Consider the following 21,650-nt stretch of genomic DNA (forward strand, 5'->3'; position numbering starts at 1 on the left):
TCGGATTACATATTTGTTTACAATTAGTACTTTATTTTAAAACGAAAAATATTAAATTGAATGTATGTGGAGACAATGACGTCATATCGACATTTTTGTGGTGGACACCCCATAGGCAACATGATTTTTGTCGGACAGATTGACCACTATTTTTAAATTAATTCTATTAAAAATAAATTCAAAGTTGTATATACAGAGAGTCATAGTGATGGCATATCGACAATTCCAGGATTCGAGCATTCGAAAAGGCAGCAGCGCCGAAACTTTTCGAATTAGAAAAGTTTGTCGGACTCATCCCAAAAATAGCACTCACAAAGTTTTACATTTGTATGTGTCAAAACAATTTGAGGTCCTTGTACTGGGGACTATAGCTCGAAGTCTCCAAAAACAACATTTTGTTCAGGTTTTTACTACCCCCACTCAAATCCAACAGTATTAGGTATTTTTATACAAAAAGGCAACACTGCTGTAAACTGTAGTAGTTTTAATGTACTGCGAACATGGTGCGTATGCATTTTGAGGTAAATTTACAAGGTATTTATTATTTTCATATAACCATAAATATTTCCAAATGTTGATCCAATTAATCACCTGCCTGAATCCTTTATAAACATTTCTACACATATTACGAGAAAAGAAGAAAAAGAAAATTTTCTAAATTAAATATTGTTTTAATATATAACAAAGCAAACAAATATTAAGCTTAAATACATTTGATCTTATTAAAAATGTCTGAATTTTTTTTTTATTGATAGACGACGTACAAAAGTATCGTGTTAGTACAACTTAGCGAAACAAGAACCATAAAGCAACACCATCCACCCTCGCTCTAGACTTGCGCAATATCAGGAGGCTGAATTCCTGACGCATCTGCGTCTATTGATGTTAGTACCAGCGCATTTAAAAGGTATACAACTCTGTATTCTAGGCTTTCAAAAACGTTGTTGCTTAAGCAAAGTGGAGGCATTTGTGGCAGAATTTTCGTGAAATAGGGGTTGACTAATCTTAGTCCAATTTATACCCAACAAGACTCAAGCTTACGTGTTTACCGCTAAAATGTCACCCATTTGCCATATCCACTTGTTTTGAAAACACTCGCCTGGCTGCCACAACCAGTGCGGGTTTACTTGGTGTGGACAATTCGATACTTCGCCATGAGGAGTCAAATACAATAAAACATGCTTTATTGTAAACGAAAGAATAAAAAAAAAATACAGAGATACAAGAAGCTTTAAATAGCAAAATCCTACAGTCAAACTTTGGTTGAAATTGACAAAAACGGAAAAATGCTATCCAAAAGTCCATTTTGATATTACCAGTGTTTGTCCTAAATTTTATATTTTGTAATTGTTTGGTCATTATATTATAAATTTATCACAACATTTCCTTATTTAATAATTATCATATATATAAATATGTACCCATAGCTTATTACCTTGATATGTACCGCCATCAGAAAGTAGTTTAAAAAACCGCAAGTGATGTGACTACTGAGTTGGTTGTCATTCGCATTTCACAACTCTTGCTAGTTGCGCGAATACTTCGGTCCGTTGTGGATTGTGCGTTATCAACACATTTTCATGTTGTTTATATGACTGGAGAATTGTAAGTACAATATTCGTTATTTTTTAAAATAAAGATTTAATATGTATCTTATACAAAATATTATATTGTAATGCTGTTATCAATTACTTGTTTACTTCAATATGTGAAATATTATTATAATCGTTACATTTGTGTATATTTAAAAATGCTATTGCGACTAATTGTCTTTGAAATTAATTTGCGAATCAGATTGTTTTGTATTGTTCTATGTTTATATTTAATTTCCTTTAATAAATATCATATTTCCGTTATTAACACATTCGAATTTTTTTATGGGTTGATAAAAAAAAATTAATAAAGTTCAACTTCACTATAGAGTAGACTTTAGATAGCATTTTTCTACAACATTTAATTATATATTTATATGTGTGTGTTTTTGTTCTACTGTTATTAAAAGATTTTTTTTCGTTCTGTTACTAACATAACGGTGTGGTGTCAATATAACTGGGTCATCTTATATTTCAAAATAAACATCATACGACGAATGCATTTATTAAATAATGCTGAAATAATATGAGGAAACAATATTGTTGTAAAAATAAATTGATCTTGTAAACATTTTTTCTGAAAATTCTTGGATAGATAGGTATGAAACAAATTGACTGTTTCTGGCTATGAATCTATAACTATTACTTTTAACCTGTAAATTATATATCATAGTATTGTTGTGGTTTTATTAAGGTAAAAATTTTAACATAAAAAACGATTGGTCGACTTTTTTGAAAACAACATACGTGTACCTTTGTGAATTAAAATTTTGTTTCGATTTCATAATTAGCAACGTTTTCAAAAATCGAATATGATATACATAATAATAATGTGTACAATAAAAATAGTATAATAACAATGAAAACTGACATTATTATGTAACTGAAAACTGACATATTTGTAGATATCATTAATATTTTCGAATTTATATCGATATATTTAAAGTAATGCGTTTAAAAAACGCATAACTGCATTACCAAGACTAATAAGGAGAGGGGCAATTAAGGTTTGCCGTAAGACCCTGGTAAATGGTTAAGGGCCGATGCTGTTTATTTCCTTTGAATACTTCCTTTGATTTGTTTTTTTTTTAATGTTTTAAGGGATGTAACTAAGCTCCATAACATATTTCAAAATAACTTTTACGACGTCACACAAGTTACACAACGCAAGAGACCGGCGCCATGGTTTTATGTATTAAAAAAAATTGCTTAACCTGTTAAAGTGTATTGGAACTTGTTTCGATAATTTTGCAACGTACACAAATTTATACTTAGATATAATAAGTATAAAAATCGGAAAACAGTGATGATCTTAAAGAAAGATGCTTTAAACTTCTAAAAACCTAAACTAACTTTCTACACACTATATAATAACCATATATTACAAAAAGTAATCCATCTGAACTCTAATTTAGTTTTGAGCAATACATGTTGTATTAGCATAATGCATTGGATTATACATATAAAAAAAATCGATATAAAACACATGTTAGAATTTTTTTTTAACAAATGTAATATTTGGCCTCCTCGAAAACGTTAATAAGGCAACAAATATGATATAGGTACCAGCAAAACGGCAGCCCTGCACATTTCGGTGTCAATGCTAGGCGTTGGCTCGATAGCCATTTGATTGCGCTGGTTGATTTCCATGTCTGGGGTCACATGAAGTCCCTAGATTATGACATCTCGCCTGTGTCTTCAGCGAATGAACTCAAAATAAGAATTACAAATCCATCAAATATGATGCTTAACAATTTTAGTAGTTCGATACATTAACGGCCTGTAAATTTCCCACTGCTGGGCTAAGGCTTCCTCTCCCTTTGAGGAGAGGGTTTGGAGCATATTCCACCACGCTGCTCCAATGCGGTTTGGTGGATACACATGTGGCAGAATTTCGATGAAATTAGACATATGCGGGTTTCCTCCCGATGTTTTCCTTCACCACCGAGCACAAATTATAAACACAAATTAAGCGCAGGAAAATTCATTTGTGCTTGCCTGGTTTTTAACACGTAATCATAGGCATAGGCACGCGTTCTAACCACTGGATCATCTCGGCTTTTGCTAGCTTACGCAAAGTAGCATTAATTTCTCAATTTGTGCTTAGGGAGTCACTCTTAGCAAGAAATTTAATTACAGCTAAGCTAAATTACAAAATGTCGCAATAGGCTATTTGACTGGTTTTTAAAATGCATTTTATATTATTTAGTAGAGGTTAAGGAACCCAGTAAAAGTAGTTTTTTTTTAAATTCTACTACATATTTGCTGAAAAATATCAAATTAAAAATTCTATATTTAAATAGCGCGTGAAATGCTACTTTGTCAATATGGCGCCTGTTTTGTAATCTTTGGCACATATAATCCACATACAGTAGGCAAACGAGGTTAATAAGCAAGTGACGTCATCATAAGCCCGACCAATCGGGAGCGTTGTGTGTCATGTAACAAACGTTTCAAAAATTTTATTTATGGATTTTTGAATAAATTAATTATTATTTTCAACTTTCGTTGATAAATAACCATTTTTAAAACTCATAATTTACACTGATAATAATAATTGACACTTTATTTTTCGCATTGTCAAATAGCCTATTGTAACTTAGATATTGAACTCTTACTGTTCCTAAATTTTATTTAAAGTTTGTAGTTTTGTTTTTTTTTTATTTACATTATATATTTTTTTTAATTAATTTTGTAGGAATTTAAAAAATATATTTCTTTTATTTTTTTTATGCTAAGCTGTTAATTTAATTCGTAATAAAATTTTGAGCTGATTAATTTTTCACTTTATACAGATGTTTGGAAATGAAATTTAGATAAACGCATACAATATATTGCCAGTCCACTAAAGATACACACACACACACTACGAGTCACGCCTTATCTAAATCTTATTTTATACTGGTTAAAAAATGGTTATCTCATAAATTAATCAAGAACCGGCAAGGTTTCCAACAAATCAAATACCAAGTTACGTCCATATAATAAAACTAAATTCATATATATATTAATATAACTGCATGTTTTTTTAGTATCTACATATATAATCTGTGGTTGAATATCATACCTAATTTATAATATTGAATATTAATAGGCAAAGTTACAAGTTACATGCTGTCTAGTTTCTCATTACAATATAGACATTAATTTTCACGGCAAATTGTCACATTATGTTCGTTACATTATCTAATTCTACCACCTATTCACTGTATATCCGCCAATTAGGTTGACAGACCAATAATAAAATAACTTACCTCCACCTAACGAGAATATAAGCTATTTCGGACTCGTAGATATATAGTCATTTATAAGTATGTGGGTATGATTACGGTAAGGATGCCCATGTTAAAACGCTGCAATGAATCGGACAACAAGCTATCTATCAAAATTTTTATTATTTATACTGAATTAAAAAAATGACATTTGACATGGAATGAGTAAATACATTTCTGCACTATGAACCATTTCGTTTTGCAGGATGAACGTTATTTTATTTTTGATAAAGAATAGCTACCTAAAATATTTACCATGTAGATTTTTGGAACTAATGGAATGTCATTACATGAGAACGAGATTAAGTGATTAGCCAAGAAAACGTAAGGTTGCATCTGATGCAAGTATTGCACGCAATATTGGATAAAAAACTGTCTCGTTGTCGTCTAGTGGACATTATATGATTCACGGCTTCCCGGGACGGACATTAATCCTTGTTTTTTTTTTCTGTCAAGAGAGACAGTGCAATAACTCAGTTAAGAAGCAGTAGTAGTAGTTACATTTTCGTGCCTCGGAGAGCCCACAACTGACACAAACACAAACGCATTTATATACTAATGCTAAAGCAGTTAGTGATGTAGTTGCTCCTTCAAAGAACAATCTTTGATCTACATGAAATTGATTGTAAAAAAAATATCAGCCTGTACAGGAGAAGATTTCGCATTGATTTACAATTGTGTTACAAAATTAAACGAAGAACCGTCAAGAAACTGAGTAGTTACTTTTTTACTCAAATAAAAATTTATGTTCATCAAATACAACTAAATTTATACATAACACTATAACTCCACGTTATCCTTCCTCTTGAGGAGAAGATTTGTAGCTTATTCCACTAAGCTGTTGGCGTTGTGTGGTGTGTTATGTATACCATACATTAATTATGTTAAAGAAATCAATATTCCTAATTTTTCATATTTTCTTCAATTTTCAATCTTCAAGTCTATGTCCTTTTATAAATACACTTTATTTCTTAGTGGATGAATATAAATGTTAACCTTTACCCATACCCCTATACTATGACGTTGATGTTTTGATACACGAGCTATTCTGTATGAACAAACTTCAAACTCACCACAGAACATGATCGTGAAATGTCACAATAAGTCAGTCAGTCAATGTCATTGGCAATGATTTTAATAATTGGGTGCATGTTTCATTTAAATACATTTAATGCACGCATCAAATTAGCGTAATGCCGTAAATCAGTTTATGAGTTGAATGAGAAGGGGCTTTTTACAGAATAGTATTGCAGTTCAGAATGAACAATTCAATTTTCCTTAAAAATTTTTAGCATTACTACTATACATATCAAAGAACAAGGTCATCTTTCGAAATAGTAATGCAAAATCGAATAAATTATTTTTTATTTCTTACATTGCAAGCAAATTAATGTGAGATATGACATTATTGATGGTTAATTTTATACCATAATATTTGTATCTTATTTTAAAATTTTATGTAGGTATATAAAATACTATATTTAAGGATTGTTTTAAGTAACCGTTAAATGTTTGCTTGTTTTTTTAAATGAAAAAGGAAGGTAAACATGAGAGCATTAGGACTTCAATTTTAAGAAATGTTGTAGTTACGATGCCATCTCTTATTCTCAAGATATGCCAGGTGAAAGATACGCTCACGAATATACGCACATATCTACTTCTAAAAACTAGAATCCATTAATATACCATATATAGTTATACAATAATATACAATCTGTATGATTGGTATCTGACCAAATGCAAAAAGCCCAAAAGGCAGAACACACCTTTGGATTGGACACGCACTCAAAAAGCTTTACTATGTCGGTCTTTATGTGGACGTCTGGCAATCCTAGACCCAATAATATTATATACTCTAGTTCAATCTCAAAGAAGAGAAAAGCCAAATAAAAAATTTGACAACAAATTAACGCGATATCATTGGTTGAGAGCTTGATTAATCTATGATATTCAATGTGGAGTTGCGTAAAAATGTCGTTATAAACGTCGACGCAACTGTTATTGAAATTTTTCGAAGTAAAATTAAAGTGGAAACAAGTGATTAAGTATAATATTTTTGTATTATAAACAAATATATATTAATCATAAGCTCAGTAGTGAAGAATAAAGCTGAGTTATTAGCAAATCGCATGAAATACGTAAATCTAAGGTTTATTTATCTTCTGTCCTACTTCCATTGGAATAGGCTATAGATAGATCTATTCACTCAGGAAGGAGAGCCATTCCATAATATAAAAAAAATATTAAATATAACCTAATTTGTATTTTTTTGCCGTCTTTACTGTAAGTTGTCTCACGCACACTATCTAACCATATCTTATAATCACGAGCGTCAATCATGTTATATAATGGTAGCACTGCGTATGGTTATTTGTGTTCATTATTGGGTGTTTGCTGTTTTTGACATGTAAATAGTGGCAAACACGACCATCCACGCATGGCAGCCAAATAATAAATACACAAACATTTGGCAGCAGAAAGCAGAATGCAATGTGTCATTGATACACTGCATTCTGAGTCCACTATTTTTATGAGATTCATGTTGGCGGTCCCATAAATAATAAAATAAAAAAGTACTAAAACTCCTGTATTTATACCAAAATAACCCCATTTGATTTTTTGCCCCAATTCATTAAATTTATTATCAATAGTAGTTCCAGTTCCCTTCGGAATATGGCCATTGTGTTGATTTGCTAATTTAGCCCCTTTGATCTAATGTGTATTTTGAATTGGGCTTATTTTTCATACAGGAAAATAAGGCCAATACTTTGTCAAATATAAAGCCCATTGGTAATTGTTTGCCAAATATGCCGAATACACGAATACAAATAGCCATGTGAAATGCGACCATAAGGCTTTACCCAAAATTTCCTTCACAATTGACAAAAATATATTGCTCCATGGATACAATAAATTCTCTGGCATATCATACATAATATTTTTTATCGATCTGGTGTCACCTTCGCGAATAGGCAATGTCATTGCAAGAAATGTACACCATACTAGCCCTTCCTTACACAGTCAATGAGTGTCAAGCCATGAGATCTGACATTCATTGTCTTATATTTATAATTAAAGTCACCCCACAGAACAGAACACAAATATGATTAAGCAAATATGACTTTAGTTTTAATTAAATTTTACATAAAACTAAGCAGAAATGTTAAAACGGCCTATATTTTAATTATTAATAAATGTACGAACTTATGACCGTTGGACAGCGTGGCTTCAGGTATCACATGCCTTATTCACACGGCTACTCTACTTAAGTATTATGTCAGGTGGTGACTCGGAACGGTCAGTTATAATATAAGTAGTTATTGTATGTCTGTCTGTATCGATTGACTCATCTGCAACTGTAAGCAATAATTGTTAAGTTTTTGATTGTGATCTTGAAAATATATTTTAAAAACAACACTTATCTTTTGCCTTTAAATTGTATAAAACAAAGATGGATGTTGACGCGATTTTCACAAGTAGAAACAAGTAGAAAAAACGAAAAAGGTATACGAAATACATGATATGTACAAAATGCACTACCAATAATAAGAAGGCATTTTGTCTTAAAAATTTGTAGATCTTTTAAATCCCTCAACGTGTATCTTTTTCTAAGATACACTCATAATAACTATTTATTTCTACCAAACATTTTAAAGTAAGATTAAAATTTTAAGTAAGTTTATAATATTGAACACACAGAAGAACTTCCATACAAAGATTGTTCCTTTGTCTTTGTCTGGGGTGTAAAGGATTGCCTTGCTTATCTTAAAACGAATTATATACTAAGCAAACTAACAAATAAACATTGCGAGGTAAAAAGATTGTTATAATTAGATAGCTTGGTAATAAAAGAGCGAGATTAAATACGCTTGAGTATCAGAGTATTTAAATAGGCTTGATATACAATAAGTACAACAACCTTTATTTTTACATTATATATATATATATATATAAAATAACAAGTCCTGACTGACTGATTCATCATCACCGAGCGTACACTATTAAAGTTAGGGCCTTGAAATTTGGTGAGTAAGATTGAGTAGACACTCACTAAAAGAGAAATTTTGGAAATTCAACCCCTAAAGGGGTGAAATAGAAGTTGAATGTTTGTATGGAAGTCCGTCATTTTTAAATTAGAAACATGAAACTTAATTTTTGGGATTCTGATTAAAAATAAGTAGATACGTATTAAAGCGCTTCTGGATATTCTAGCCCTAAGGAGTGAAATAGGTGTTGCCATTTCGTATATAGGTTAGTCTTAAAGTCCGTCATTTTTTAAGTTAGAAGATTGGCGTAACAATAATTTTAATTAGAGATTTAAGACCTCCAAAATTATGGAACGGCACCAAACTAATAGGAACGGCACTCCTTAGTAATGTCATAGAGGCTACAGTTATCACTGAATGATGGATGGATGAGAAACAGTGTATATTCCACGAATATCTTAGAAACCCTCAGAATACCTTTTTAAGTTCGAAAGACTACTGTTCGCTTTAAATTTAAATCCTCTAACTCTAACCTCTTGGTGTCTCTCTATTGTCTTAAAAAAAAACAGACATCATAATTTTGTCTTTCTTCTGAGTCTTTCTTCTTGATATAAGACATTTTACGCAAATGACGAATAATATTCGTAAAAATTAGACTCAGTGTGACTTCGTATATTGTACGGTATATTTGTAACAAGTACCTTTAAAACATAAGATCATTATTACAAAAGAAAATTTTAATTAATTTAACACTGAAATATATTTTAGATAGCCGCCGACTCGAGCCAAATAATATCTATAAGTATTCAAGTTTCGCAAAGGCTGCACTCTGCGGTGCCCTTCACTGCAGAGTGCAGACTTTGCGAAACTATTGCGTAAAGTCTATTCAGTAAACAATTGTAAACAGTTTAAACCATTCGAGCAAACAATCGACACGCGTTATTATACCTATAAGAAATGACATTATTACTCGTTCCGTTGATTCTTTTAAAAGATCGCGAGACATGTTAAATTATTAAAACGTAATATGTGAAATTGTGTCCTCGTTTATCACTTATATATGATAAGATGTTGTTTTCAATAAATAAATGTTCATAAAGCTTAAATTTTTATCACTGTGTTTAGATGGCGCCATTAACGAAGGAAAATAATTTATTAAATGAAGCACATCACTACGGTTATAAAAAGAATTTCCGCACAGCTCTGCCACAGTTACTTGCAGTTAGCGTAAAGAACCTTTTACTTCTAGGTGAGTAGCAAATTTATAGCGTTATCGTAACGCTTACGTTAAAAATTTAAAAGAATTATCGATAAGATGTTAATATATAAGATAAATATATATGTATATTGCCATCGACATCTAAGTACACAATTATTTATTTATTATTAAGATCCATAATATAAAGTAAGCATCCATTAAATATATTACCTATTAATATATAAATATGAAAACAATGTATTCGTTTACATTTTAATCGTAATAAATAGGTATGACCACAAGGACTGAGCATAATAGGTTACATTTTTTTAAAGACCTTTATAAAGACGCTTCAATGCTATTTTTTACTAAACACAATCAAGTAACTAATGGATTGTGGCAGTGTGATGTTAGCATACAATACTTACAACAAAAACATTCAAATATACAGGAAGGACGGTTACTATTACCGAATGAATGAATGAGGTAAAACACAATTTATTGTAAAAAAAAATTTATACATAAAGTAAATAATTTTCTTGTCTATTACAAAAGAGATTGATTAAAACAAATATTGTTTAATTAAAAGCTGTAGAGGGCACTTAAACTCAATTTTGATAATAATTTTCATTTATGGCTCACGGTTAGCGCTAAAAACAAATTTGAATGTTTTTTTTTGATTAAGTACATAAGGTCTCACCTATATTTGATAGCTTATTTTATTTCAAGGTCTCACTTCGTTTTGTTATATACTTTTATATAAATCAAGTATGTATACCTAATACTTGTCACGGTTTCGTATGGGAAGAATAAGGATCTACATAGAACCTTTATATGTACCTATTAGCAGAAAAAAATTAAAAAAAAAACAACAAAGAAAAATTCTTGTTTTTTGGGCTGGTAACCTTCTCGTGTATACGCAGAACCACTCGACAACTTTTTTGTTTAAAACACGAATAGAATTGTTCAACAACGAATAAAATAATAAGTAACGACAAAAGTAAATTATAAACTCAATAGATTAACATTTTAATCAAACGCCATTCTATTTAAAAGAATATAAAACGTTTTTTTAATCGCATCTTAAATATTTCCTTATATGTGTTTAAAAAATACGTTAACTATAAGTATGTGCGATTAATAGGATACTGTTAATACATCTCGATTAGTTCCGCAAACCGCTCAAGTACATACGACATTTAAAAGTCCGAGTAGGTAGATACTGACCACTTATCATATAATTTCCGCCAAGCAGAAATACTCAGTATTGTTGTGTTCCTGTCTGAAGGGTAAGTAACATCCCAAGGGGCATTGCATGTCAGTTACCAAGTTGTTGGCCCATTGGCTATGTAAGAATTGCTTATTTCATAAGACGCCAATGTGAGTGATGACCGCTTAACATTTGCCTGTCAGCTTACCGACGCCACGAAAAGAGGCTGTAAGTTTTGTAGTTTATTCCGCCACACTGTTCCTGTATTCATTGGTCGATGTAAGTGTAATTAAATTACAAATTGTAATTCAAATACACTATTGCAATTTACAATATGACATGTGAGAACTTTCGATGTAGACAACGTACCTATGCGGAAAAAATGTGTAATATATCTAAACTATATAAAATACAAATGAGTATTTTATTTTTAATAATTCCTATTAAAAATAAAATACTCATTGTGATAGTTTATATAGTGATAATTTATATCACAAATTAAAATAAGAATTTTTCAAGTTGTCCTATTATTTGAAAAAAAAAACGTAAAAATTAAAATTATGTTAATTTAGGAGGAATACATTTCTTTTAATTTTCTGTGATTAAGGAAGATACCCTGTCCTTTTCCTCTTTTATTTACTTATCTGTAAAATGTCTAATGCCTAAATCACTTACAAGCTAAGATTAATTTTATACGACCAGAGATGTCGATATCAAAAAACAAGACGAGAAAAACATGTACATTTAGGTACCTACAACTTTTAGCATTTTCGATAATGCTTAAAATAACTAAAAATAAACATTAAAAAAATAACTATTTAGAAATATCATTAATTATTTATACGAAATGAATATAAAAAAGCACCAAAACATACATATGTGTAAATTAAAATCGGTTCTGAGTGAATTTAAATAAAAGTAATATAAAAATACAACAAGTATGATCAACTTGTTCTTTTTAGCGAGTAGATCACAAGGTGAAAATGTCATATAAGAGTTGAACTTCAGCTTAATGTATTACTTTTTTCGTATCGTCATTTTAGCAACAAATAAAATAATAATTCACTGCTTCAGGGTATGGAATGACACTCGGCTTTCCGACTATTCTTATTCCTGCTGTAAAAGAACCGGTCAAAGGAGAAAATCTGCATCTAGAAAGTTCGGAAATATCATGGATAAGTAAGTAATTTATTTATACGGTTTTTAATTAAATTAATAACAAAATTATATTTAATAGTAATCATGACTTACGTTGTTTTAAATGTTTTTACTTAATCTTTTATTTAATAGCTAAGACTGTTACATCCGCGATCATGTGACTGTTTTATTGAAAGTCATGGTTATAATTTAATCTTATTGTAAGTAATACGTGTGAGGCTGTGAGCGGTCAACCTTCGTTCACTAACCATCCTTGTTTCAAGGATTACTCAGAATCAGATCGTGTTCCCGTACTAAAACAAAACATCAATTCACATTTGAAGTCTTCGATGTGAATATTTGTATAATTTGTCTTTTTTGTTCCGTGGAGGTTTGAATCAAAATAATTTATATTTTAAACGAAATGCACAATTTTACTAAATAGATTTACTTATCACTTAATTTTTTATTTTTACGAGCCAGATTGGATTTAACTTATTTATACTTAACTTATAATTATAATAAACTCAGTGAATATAAATTAAACTATTAAAAGTTTAATTTAACATTTAAAAAGTACGTAGGTATATAACATATACTTATTTGTAATTTTGTGCTACGTTTCCTATGTATGTGTGAATGTATGAATATGTTTGTATGTATAATATGTTAAGATTGCGCTATTTTTGAATAAGTTTTTTAGAAAGCTGATTTTTTTTTCTAAACATGCAAAGTGGATCGAATTAATTTATACGGTACGATTGAGCGTGTATGACACTCTTGTGAGTGTTAAACCTAATAAAAAACAAAACGATCAAAATCTTTATCAGCGTGAAGATTGCATAACTCTGCAACTTTTTGTTTGATACGTTCCACTAACTTTCTGTCAAACTGGTTTTCACGATTATATATGTATCTACATGAACATTAGTTCGTGATTGCGATTTTATTATTTGTGACTTTTGTAAAGTCTTCTTTTGACACTGATGTCGACATGAGTTTTTGAGAACATGTTTCTTATTCGAATTTAATAAATTGCATCTTCTTGCATCGTGCATGTGGATGAATTATGAATATAATTTCTAAAACGGAACTTTAAAATGTATGCTGTAAACGTTGCTGATAAAATCATGTTTTCATTGTTACACAGGTTCAATCAATTTAATAGTAGTTCCGGTGGGTTGCGCGTTGTCCGGCATAGTGACATCACCGTTGGGCCGTCGTCGCGCCATGCAGATGGTGAACGTACCCTTTTTCATTGCATGGTTGATATTCCACTTTTCAACCAACACTGGTCATCTCTATGGAGCTCTTTTCCTAACAGGACTAGCGGGTGGGCTTCTTGAGGCACCAGTAAGTAAGTTCGTAGTATTGTCGAAAATTTTTCAATGGTTCAAACCATTCAAAAGAGTAATTTAGCAACATTACTTGAGTAATCTGTGTATACCATCGCACTTAATACTCAAAGCACTAAGTAAACTGAAATGCGAATATATGTTATCTGTCTTATTACAAAGTATACGACTGTTATCTGAAGGTAAATGCGGATATTCTATTAATTAATCGCAGCACGTGTTTTGGAGTTTATAGAGGGCTTCTAGTCTTATAATTCTTTATAAAATTTAATTGTAGCCATTTATTATATAGTATTTAACAAATAATTAACTATATCCTCTAAAGACATGTTTTCGTTAAGCTTATTGTGTAGGACTATTCGCTCGTTTAATGTTTCCTGCATTAAACTGATGATCTGAACTGATGAACTGGTAATCTTGAAGTAACCATCGTACACAAAAGTTTTAGAGTTTTTGAAAGTTTTTCAAAATACCTGTACAATCATGAATAAAATTACTTGAAAACAATGTGAATTTTATTTTTAAAAGGTGCTGACGTATGTCGCTGAGATCACACAGCCGCATCTCCGAGGTGCACTGACTGCTACAAGCACCTTGTGCATTACTATTGGAGTTTTCACACAGTTCCTATTCGGTCTACTCTTCTACTGGCGAACGGTAGCACTCATCAACATCATATTTACGGTAAAAAAATCACTGATAAAAATAAAAAAAATATTGCATTTTCTTTTGTAATAAATATATATAAGATGAAAAAAAGAATGTACAGGTTAACCGTAATACGCAAACTCAATAAAACACGTATTAAGTTTAATTCATGATGTTTTAAATAGAATAACTTTTTATCCTATAATTCTAGCATTAACCTCAAAATAGCATTTATTATCTGTTAGGGCGTGGACACATGTCTACGGCGCGGCGTCGTTTGCCGTGCAACGGTACGGCGCCGCCGCCGGCAAATGGCGCGGCGCCGGGCCGCGCCATGGCGTCGTGTACCGGCACCCCACTCAACACGTATACCAAAATTTGGCTTGAGCTTGAAAGAACGGGACGTGCTTCCACTAGTGAAATCAAAAAGTCTAAATCTAAATCGTCCGCCATTTTATGCAAAAAATTACCGCACGATGCAACTGATAACACAATAATAGTGAGCACGTGCACGACGCCGTGGCGCGGCACGGCGCCGCGCCATTTGCCGGCGGCGGTGCCGTACCGTTGCACGGCAAACGGCGCCGCGCCGTAGACATGGGTCCACGCCTTTACGGCTATTTACTCGTATTATTTGGATTGTCAAATACTCTTTTAAATATTATTTATTTACAAGTATTAGACATTATCAAATATACAAATATTTTTATGTGATTTATAATAATAATAAAATAATCAATAAGTTGGTAAATGGCGAAAATTTATTTGCGACTGGTTTGTCACCACGCTCCATATTTTTGTAGAACATATGTTTCCTTTGTATATCATATTGCCCAATTTGAATATTGAAAATCTAGATCTACAACAACTGCAACTATATATATAAAAAAAATATAAATGTATATTTTTTTTAATTCACAGATCTTAGCAGTTATCGCATTGTGTTTTGTACCAGAATCACCTCACTGGCTTGTATCTAGAAAAAGACACAATGAAGCAATGGAGGTATAAATTGTTATTAAACAAGAAACAAAGTATCATAAAATAAATAATAATTTTCTTTTGAAGATTCGTAAGACATAATGGATTAAGTACAATAATGTTATCTACCGTTTTAATGTAAACCAACAGTAGATAGGTGTAGGTATAGTTCACATAAATATGTGGAATAAGATACCCATCAGCTGAGCTGTGATGGCCCAGTAGATAGGTAGATCTTAACCTAGGATTGCATAATTCAGTATACCTACGTGTTTAGTATTTATAACCGATCTCATGCTGGTGACGAAAAATACTCCGAGGTTGGTATGTAATTCCACTAAACTATCTTTTTATCTGTTAAACAGCAATAAGCAACAAGCCTCCTTAATCGAAGTTGGAGCCTTATTTCAGCAGCAAGATATTTAAAAATTTTAACCACTTAATTTAAGATATCCTTCTACTACCGTTATATTATATTATAACATAATGAATAGACAGTTAGTCGCTTAGCATTGCGAATTATAATACACAGTAATTTTTATCTCTGGATTGTTTGATTCAATCAGACAATGCCGTCTGTGATTCACGAACATGAAAATATTTTATATATTAGTGGTTGAAGTTCAATTTCTTGCAAATATAAATTTGTATAAATTGTTTGAAAATTATTATTATTTGAATAAATAATCGTTTGTCTTTGATAAACAGAGCTTACAGTGGCTTCGAGGTTGGACCAGTAAGGAAGTTGTCGAAGATGAATTGAAGGATATACAAGCTTTGTACAAAAGAAAAGAAGGTGCGTTTTGCGTCAATTTTTATTAATTTTACCGTAAGCTACGAAAGTGCTTACTTCATTTAAATATATTATTATTGCCATTAACCGTTAATTCTAATGGGCATTTATATGATTTTAGCGGGAACCAAGGATCAGGAGGAAACATTGAAGGAAAAAATTATGTTGTACCTCGATAAAACATTTTTGGTGCCTTATTTTCTTGTCTCATTTAGCTTCTTTGTGGGACATTTTAGTGGAATGACAACCTTACAGGTCTGATTAATTTTTTTATAAATGAATACCCTAACTCTTACGCACACTTAAAATACATAGGTCATAGTTATTAAAGTGCAATTAACTTATATTAGCAGTTAAACAAATAATTATAGTATAGAATAGATAAGTATTAAAATAATTTAAGTTTTCTCAATAGATGTTGTTATTGTATGATCCGACATAGTAGCACTTCTTTAGTTACATAAGTTTTTACGATATCATATTCAATGATAGTTCATGTAGGTAATTTCGATATTACATGAACTGATCCTTTATTAGGAAATACATAGATATATGTAAACAAAAAACCTTTAAAATAAGTTCAAATAATTTAAAACTGATCTATAAGTCTTTAAGTAATAAGTGGTAATTATAGTCGTTAGTTAAAATCCTACAAACGAAATATATACATCATGTAAACTATAAAATTAATAAAGACTAAGGCTTAAAAATATTTTTTAACTGTACACTGCAGACATACGCAGTGACGATATTTCAGATGTTAGAGGCGCCAATCGACAAATATTACGCTACCCTCATCCTAGGCATCCTACAAATCCTTGGTTCTATTACCTGTGTGATGCTGGTTCATTATACAGGAAAGAGACCTCTGACATTTTTCTCTACTGCAACCGCTGGAATATGTTGCCTTCTAGTTGCTGTTTACGAGGGTTTTATTAAAAGTGTGAGTAATTACTTACAAGACCAGAATTTGAGCTATGTTTGATAATTAGTAAAATAAGATAACCAAATTAATACAAATTTTGTCATTTTATTATATTTATTTAATGGGAAATTTTTGTTATTACAGAACTTGGTATTAAACATTACCACGACTTTCGATGACTTTAACAATACCACGTTAATTGATGTCGTTAATAACGATTTGGTACGTACAAATTAGTGCAAGATTTACATTTCTTATTTTTAATTAATACTTCATTCTTCTTTTTCTTTCTACATAAAAAATATCTTGAAACACTTTCATTCTATAGTAATATCACGAAATCCATCCATTGTTTAATAAATGAGATTATATTATTATTCATTCATCATTCTATAGAAAAGGTCTAGGGAGAGGTCTGTGGTATATACATACAATTATAATTAAAAATACTTATTCACCAAGTATTACAATTTCCTAAAATACTTTCTATGTATCTTTTCAGAATAATCCATATTCTTGGATTCCTACTGCGTTACTTTTGATAGTAGCTTTCGTTACTTCTGCTGGAATACGACTTCTTCCTTGGATTTTAATTGGAGAGGTAAGAACAATACACTTTAAGTTTTGCGCAAAAGAATAGGTACATTAATTATTTATATATATTCAAATTTAAACTATGATCATTTCTTTTAGAATGTTAATTTAGGACCAATCGTAATATACGATCTTTTTGTCATCGATTACAATAAAAATAAACCAGTTTCTATTTAAAGGACAAAATCTAGCCAAAAGACATATATTTTATAGGACTTGAAAAAATAATATGCGCATTTACAACAGGTATTTAGTACAAAAACAAGATCGGGAGCTGCGGGTTTGGCCAGTGCTATTGGATACATCTTCGGTTTTTTAACTAACAAAATATACATCAGTATGTTAGAAAAACTGTCAATTTTGGGAACATATACCCTTTACGGATTTATTTGGTAAATTTTATTATTATTATTTCAGGTCATAAACTAACTAAGCTTCATATATTATTTATTTGTTGGTAAAAAGAATGTGACATTTGATTGAAATGAGTAGGTTCAAAATTTTAAGATCCTCTCCTCTTATAAATATTAATTGTTTGATTACAGTTTGATCGGTTGCTTAGTGTTCTACTTCATTTTGCCAGAGACAGAAGGAAAGGCATTAATAGATATCGAAAATCATTTTGCTGGTGTTAAAAGATTGACAAATGAAGTGTACAAGACAAAGGTTTGTATTAGGTTTATCTAAATAAAACTGAAGTATTTACAATCAAACACTATTGTCTATTATCTCCTAGCGTAAAATAATTTGGAAGCTTATAGTATAACATACGCTGTTTATTCATATTCATTTAAAACCAATATTTCGTAGATAGAATTAAATCAGAGCTTATTCAAAATCCTATCACTGTTCACATTAAAAACGAAACGATTTACCTACTTTTTTGTTTTGACCTTATACTCGTTTTATTTTTTACTTATTCGTAAAATTCTGTATTCCCTTATTTTAGGTATTATTATCATTTTGAGGAAATGCTCTGTTCATGAGATATAAGCTAAAATAATAGATAATAAACAAATTTTATAATTTTAGAGTTTTTGACGAGTTTAAGTAATTCGCTAGTGTTCGGGGTAAGACCGCCATTAGAGTTAAATTTAACAGAGTTTTGTGATTTTGTGTCAATTTTACCAAACCTAGGCATTATGGCCAAGAATTTTAATTTTGAACTAATAACTAGCAAATCCATGCTATATTAACCAAACTAAGGTAGAAGAGTGTAAACCCAGTCTGGCCAACGAGGTATTTATTTTAAATGATTATGGAATTAATAAAGCAATAATTATATAACACTTGGGGTTGACTTATTTTAATTCCATTACCTACTCTATAAAACTCTGTTGGTTGTTGTTGAAGGTTAGTGATTTTGCCAATACAAGTATTTTAAACAAAATGAAATTTTATGTGTTGATTGTTAAAGATACTAATACGTACAAAATCAAAATTATATATTTTTCAGTAACAATTTATGAGATAGTATTACACAACCACAAATTTTTTTATCAAAGATCTTATTTTTATATGATGTTTTAAAATAATAATGGGGTATAACAAACATAAATCAAACACGATTTCGCATGCAAATTTATTTATTTTATTATCATTTGACATACCTATTGTGTTAATATTATGGATCACTTTGTTTTATCTGTGATATAGGCTATATTTCATTACAAAAATCCTACATTTCAACTCTAATTCATAAATTAAATAAATTTTAGGTAGCATACAAATCAGTACTGAGTATTCATAAAAATTACCGAGTAACTTTTATCTTACAGAAAAAACAAAATGTGGAAGCTTCAAAGATGCGAGATTTGAAAGGAACGTCGAATCCAACATTTGAAGGAGACAATGCGATTTAGTAATCAATAAGCTTTATTTATATAATTAATAAGTACCTTACATATATTTATTTTTAAGCCACTTAGTTAATATTATTTTATCAGTGACTATTACTGCTCTGAATGAAAGCTTTCCTCACAGTAGCACAATATTCAGTAGGTACCTGCCTTTCAATCTAAAGTATATATTGGAGAAAGCGCATGTGTTCCTGACTAATGAAGATAAAATATTCACAATTTAATAAGAAACATTTCGTATTGTTTTTGTTTTAGTTTACTATTGTGTTTTAAAATATTTTTAACACATTTTAACCATCATACAATTTGAAATGATTGTTCGTAGACATACATATAACAAGTTTAAAATATAACAAAAAGACATGAAAGAAAAAAAAAGAATATAACTGACCATATGATACTGTGTGGCTATTTACTGCAACTTCAGAGCGGCTAAACGAATATTAACACCATTGTACAATTTGAAGTGATTGTTCATAGAAACACATAACAAGTGTAAAATATAACTCCAAGACATGAAAGGAAAAAATTATATATTTGATTATAAAATGCTATGTGGCTACTTGGAGCAACTTCAGAGTGGCTATGTTAATATTTATGTTTTGTTGAATAGGAAAGGAAAATAAGTAAGGCCTTCTGGCCTTTGTTGATGCACTAAGCATGAACTAAATTGTTTTTTTTTTTTTTAAACCCAATAAGGCCATAGTCAATGAATAAATAAAACAGGCAATCTTCGGAAGTCCTAAAGAAAAGCTTCCATTTAATATCAATGTTACATTACTTATGTGCAATACAGTACAAAGGTGAGAAGAAATATGCAATTAAAACATATATAATGAATGATTTATACAAAATTACTTACTTCTATGGATAACATAAATACAAATACAATTGTTGCAATAAATGCATATTATGTATGTATATATACATATATGCTGTAGGCTATATGCAATTATTATAATCAGTTACATGACATAATACTATCTCATAATTGAATAATTTAATATATGTAGATGTGGTATTGATATCACTCCATCAATCATGGGTCTATATAAATTGCTAAGTAACATTGATGTCTTTATAAGCAATAGCTATATAAAACAGCTTAAAAGTGTATGTATTCTTATGTTTCCATCTGTCAATTTTCTTCTATGTAACTTTTTCAATTGTTCATAAAGTAACTAACAGATACTGAACTTTGTAGCAATAGTGCTATTCTTCTTAAAAGTTACTGTAACAGCATTTCATAAAATATAAACCACTATGTTACGAAAGACAATTCAAGTCTCATTCTCACATTGAGTCCATTGAGCCTATTTGTGATTCAAGTGACAGAGTACCATGAAAGCAAATCATGAAATTTTAAACAAAAATTTGTATTGTTAACTATTTTAAAATAGATACTTCACAGAGAAACCAATATTTTTCAATGACAACAGTAATCTGTGATTAAAATTAAAATTTTATATGTATGTAAATAAAATATAAAATTTAATAAATGTTTTTTTAAAATTTCTAGATTTTAATATAAAATTGTAAAACATAAATAGCAATAATGTATTATTTATTTCAGGTGTATATAATAATTATAAAGTTATACTAAATTAAGTTTATATTATTGTTAGGTATATGTAATGCATTTTAATATTAATGTTATTGTATATTACCTTTTCATTACATTAAGAAACATTTTATATGTTTTAAGCTTACCAATAATAATAAAATTTTATATCATGTTATATATTGTTTTAAAATATATTTTTAATTTCATATATATTTATTGCTTTTCAATTTATTGGGTTACCTAAATGGAAAAAAGTTTATATGGAAATAGAAAAAGTTTTTGATCTTGTATGTCTGCTAAAGTCAAATTATTCAGAAAAATTAGCGAGATGTTGTTTTTTTTAAGCATGCTGATTGAAAATTTAATTTTCAATTCATTTAGCCGTTTATTGATAGAATTCGTTATAAAATTTCCGTCCTGTAAATATAAAGTTTATTTAGTACAAAGTACAAACAATACAATTTTTATAAAATATACGTACTAAGCATCCATGTTACAACATAATGTTTTAAATTATAATAATACGGATACATATT

The 21,650-nt window shown here is 30.0% G+C and overlaps 1 protein-coding gene across 2 annotated transcripts; it reads left to right on the forward strand.

Annotated features, from left to right (window-relative positions):
• Positions 1-1,511: 1,511 nt before the first annotated feature.
• LOC125076049 (facilitated trehalose transporter Tret1-like) lies at positions 1,512-21,003 on the forward strand. Of its 2 annotated transcripts, none has more exons than XM_047687988.1 (14): positions 1,512-1,605; positions 9,976-10,099; positions 12,333-12,437; positions 13,546-13,748; positions 14,279-14,434; positions 15,320-15,403; positions 16,088-16,175; positions 16,294-16,427; positions 16,906-17,115; positions 17,242-17,319; positions 17,600-17,698; positions 17,938-18,083; positions 18,237-18,357; positions 19,470-21,003. In XM_047687988.1, the coding sequence occupies exons 2-14, from the start codon at positions 9,976-9,978 to the stop codon at positions 19,551-19,553; spliced, it is 1,632 nt and encodes a 543-aa protein (XP_047543944.1). In that variant the 5' UTR covers positions 1,512-1,605; the 3' UTR covers positions 19,554-21,003. The 2 variants fall into 2 exon arrangements, with proteins under 2 accessions (XP_047543944.1, XP_047543943.1); XM_047687987.1 differs by lacking the exon at positions 1,512-1,605 and adding an exon at positions 9,745-9,872.
• The last annotated feature ends 647 nt before the right edge of the window (positions 21,004-21,650 follow it).

Source organism: Vanessa atalanta, chromosome Z, assembly GCF_905147765.1.
Source record: "Vanessa atalanta chromosome Z, ilVanAtal1.2, whole genome shotgun sequence".
Taxonomy (NCBI): domain Eukaryota; kingdom Metazoa; phylum Arthropoda; class Insecta; order Lepidoptera; family Nymphalidae; genus Vanessa; species Vanessa atalanta.